Consider the following 3767-nt stretch of genomic DNA (forward strand, 5'->3'; position numbering starts at 1 on the left):
AAGTCTTGGGCCCGGATGGCTAGGATTTGCAACGGCTATACTTGGTGAATTTCTAGGCGGTTCCAACTGGAAGAGCTCAACAGCTCCGAACCATGGAAGTTGGATAAATAGTGGAGGAATTGTGCATGCTTTTGAGGACCTTGGAGTTTGATCTTTAAGCAAGCAGATGGAGAAAGAATCTCATCACAACATTCTCATCCCCTTTTGATAGTAGCAGCAATACCTATGGACTCAATGTGATCTTGGATCAATAAAACAAAAATGGATGATCGTTATCCTAGTAAAGACATAATCAATCCAATGAAATCAATGCTATTTTAATAGAGAAAGTTTTACCAAGAAGCAAGACAGACGCATCGTAGATACAATTCTCACGCTGCACTTGAACTTCAAAACCACATCATGGTCACAACTATAATACTCCCTCCAATCCACCACACGTTCACAACTATAATACTCCCTCCTATCCAAAATAAGTGTCATGAAGTACCACATATGCATAATGTTCCCACCATCGAGGGACTCTTATTAGGTTCAGTGGATAGAGCAGGTTCAGCAACAAAGTTTCACCTTGGCATGATCGGCGAGAAGGTCAACATCACACATCATCATTATTTCCAGGGTAAACACTGAATAATCCCAAAACACATTGTTTTCACAATTAACATATGCGATAGGTACAGTTGTCGCATTTGACAAGATACGTCAATGATCCAGCAAGATTTTTTGAGCCGAGCTTCTTCAATCAGTGTGAATTCCACCCATGAAGGTCCTTGGGTCAGGGCAGGTACCACTGAACTGAGCCTGCGAAAAATCAAACCCTGGATTCTGCATACACATAACATAGATATGAAGGGCAACGTTAATGCACATGCCATAGGTAACTCAAAACACACACAACATCCATTCACAAATGTAAGTTGGTCTTTTCCTATTCAGTTTCCCATGCAAGACTTTGACTGAATTTCTATTGTACTCCCTCCGTTCCTAAAATAAGTCTCTGTAGAGATTCCACTATGGACCACATACGAATGTATATAGATGTATTTTACAGTGTAGATTCACTCATTTTGCTCCGTATCTAGTCCATAGTGAAATCTCTACAAAGACTTATATTTAGGAACGGAGGGAGTAGTATCCTGGTCGAAATGATAATAATAATACAGATTACAGAAGTATTTTTGCAAGGTAATCTGGCACTACTTATGTAGTAAATATATATACTTTTAAACTGTTAATGGACAAAGTTGCAAAAGACTTATAGCACTGACCCAATGGCCAGTTATATTTAATGATGGATAAAGCACCGGTATAAAGCTACGCCAGCATGTCATATGGTTGTTAACCAAGTATATTTTCTTTAGAATAGTACTGGCTCATAAAACTCCAGTTTGCAAAAAGAATCCTGCATGAGTGTTAGTAGTTTCAACTAGCAGCTGCACTTTCTTAAAACAAGACAATAACTTTTTCAGTAACTCTTATGTTTTTCTCATCATGACAAGTGGGCAATAAATCATAGGTGTTTGGTTTCTAAAATGTTTGGCAAAATGGCTGATACTACCATGTGCAAGGCCAATGTATAGTGTGAGGTTGCCTATTTGCAATATAACACAAACACATGGATGCATGATAAGCAAGATCACTATTAGATAACCACCAATAGTTTCCCATACAAACAAGGCCTGTAATCCTATAGCCGGCTCATTTGGATAATTTCCAAACCCTACAATTGCTATATTTGCCAGGAAGGATCGGAGAACCAATGTTCAGTGTACACAGCAGAGCAAGACCAAAATCAGAGTTCTTTCGACCATTTCTGTAATCTGACTTGAGACATTAGTGCATTGCAGTACCAATCCAATTGACATCAGGCTCTGCTTCATATCACATATTATCGGTAAGGCAATAAGCATGTGCGCAAAATTGAGAAAATAACTATTTAGACATACAGGGATCCACGAGTGAGGCGGAACTGACTACACAGAAAAAGGAATGCACAGTAAACAGAAGGGAAACTGTGTCTGCACAGTAAATTGATTATACCTCTTCTTGAAACCTTTGCAGCATAAGCCGTTTCTGTTCCTGGTCTGCAGCATATGGATCTAAGCTACCTTGGCCTTTTATTGGAGATGCCCATGCTTTCCCCTTTTCCCTTTTTTGCAGAGTGATATGCAATTCACCGTCCTCTGCATTGTAATCACAATGATCCATATTAAAAATATAGATCAGCAGAAGGCGCTAATGACGTAATGGTTGATATAGATGTCTCCCTAATGCTTGATAAACCTCATACCGGTGACTTCTCACCCATGGCAGCATACCCATATGCAAACTAGCCCACAAAATAATGGCACTCCACAAAATTACTGCAGCATATGGTGCACTGAATAAATGTAGTGTGTTTTTCCTTTTCCTACATTGATATTTTGTAAATGGACCAGAGAAAAAGGTTTTATGCCCTTAAATAATTCACTGCAGAGTGAAGAAGAGCTAAATCTAGTAAAAACTCGTAGATGAGTTCTGCACTAAATGTGCCACTGCAGACTGCACTGGATGAGCTGATTGCGCTTTCTAGTTCTGCACTAACCCAAACAGATACCTAAAATCCACCAAAACTCTGCAGCTGGGAGACCAATAATTCCAGGTGGGAGAGAAATGAGCCATACCTATCGTCCAGAAAGACGAATCGGTCTTCACGGGGTGCATAAGGTCATGCTGCAAAACAATCCACATATCAAATTTAAAGATACAAACACAAATCAAGAAAGAGCTCAATATTTAGCACGAGCTCGAGTGGAATCGAATTGGAAGAGAGAGAGAGAGAGAGAGAGAGAGAGAGAGAGAGAGAGAGAGAGAGAGAGAGAGTAAATCACGGACGTTGAGGTAGGGCGGGTGGCCGCGAACGCCGACCTCAACGTGGCCGGCCTGGATCACACACTGAATCAGCTTGGTGGGCACGTTCTTGGGGAGCTCGATGTACATGTTCACCTCCTCCAGCGACTGGTCCCATTCGAAAACCTTCTGCCCTGCGCCCCCAGGCAATCCATTGGGGGAGAGGAGGGGAGAAACCATAGGTGAGGGCAGGCTCTGGAACGCTCTAGAAGAAAGTGGAGCGTTAGACCGGGGAGGCTTACCATTGTGGACGAAGGCATGGCGCTTCTCGGGTGCCAGCCTCTCCGCCATGGCCGCGGGATTCGGCGCTCGCGACGCTTCTAGAGGCTTCTGGATCGGCTGAGGAACGCGATGGTTGAGGGAGATGGAGAAGAAGAGACGCCGCAGAACGCCACTCCCGCGATGTCAACGACTAAGGAGGGCGGCGACAAGTAGGGTTTGGTGGCGTCGTCGATATACGTGCAGGGCTGGAGGCGGACCAACCAAGCAAAGGGGATTTGTGGAGGAGGTCGAGGGGAGCACGTAGATGTCGCCGGAGGTGGCAGGGGCCGCCGGAGCCCGCAGAATCTGCTGCGTGGGTGGTCTGCTTCGGCCAAACAGCGGGTTGTTTCGATTGGGGAAGATGGTCTGCTTCGGCCAAACAGCGGCCAAACAGCTGCGTCCCCCTGTTTCCTCAGGCAACCGGATCACCGAATGCACGTTCTCAAAAAAAAAAAAAATCACCGAATGGTCACCGCAACACTTCAATTAAACAGCTATAATGTCTGATACTTCTTTCGTCCGAAAATACTTATCATTAAAATGAATAAAAAATGTATTTAAAATTAAAATACATATAGATATATTCTTTTTTATTTATTTTGATGACAAATATT

At 43.1% G+C, this 3767-nt stretch overlaps 1 protein-coding gene across 1 annotated transcript; it reads right to left on the reverse strand.

Moving 5' to 3' along the window:
* Positions 1-496: 496 nt before the first annotated feature.
* On the reverse strand, positions 497-3558 carry LOC125537730 (HSP20-like chaperones superfamily protein). Its single transcript, XM_048701047.2, has 5 exons — positions 3135-3558; positions 2878-3026; positions 2667-2715; positions 2044-2186; positions 497-828 (listed from the first exon to the last, which is right to left on the reverse strand). Exons 1-5 carry the CDS (start codon positions 3181-3183, stop codon positions 742-744), a joined length of 477 nt encoding a protein of 158 aa, XP_048557004.2. The 5' UTR covers positions 3184-3558; the 3' UTR covers positions 497-741.
* Between the last annotated feature and the right edge of the window lie 209 nt (positions 3559-3767).

This window comes from Triticum urartu, chromosome 2A, assembly GCF_056163025.1.
Source record: "Triticum urartu cultivar PI428250 chromosome 2A, HENAU_Tu73, whole genome shotgun sequence".
Lineage (NCBI taxonomy): Eukaryota > Viridiplantae > Streptophyta > Magnoliopsida > Poales > Poaceae > Triticum > Triticum urartu.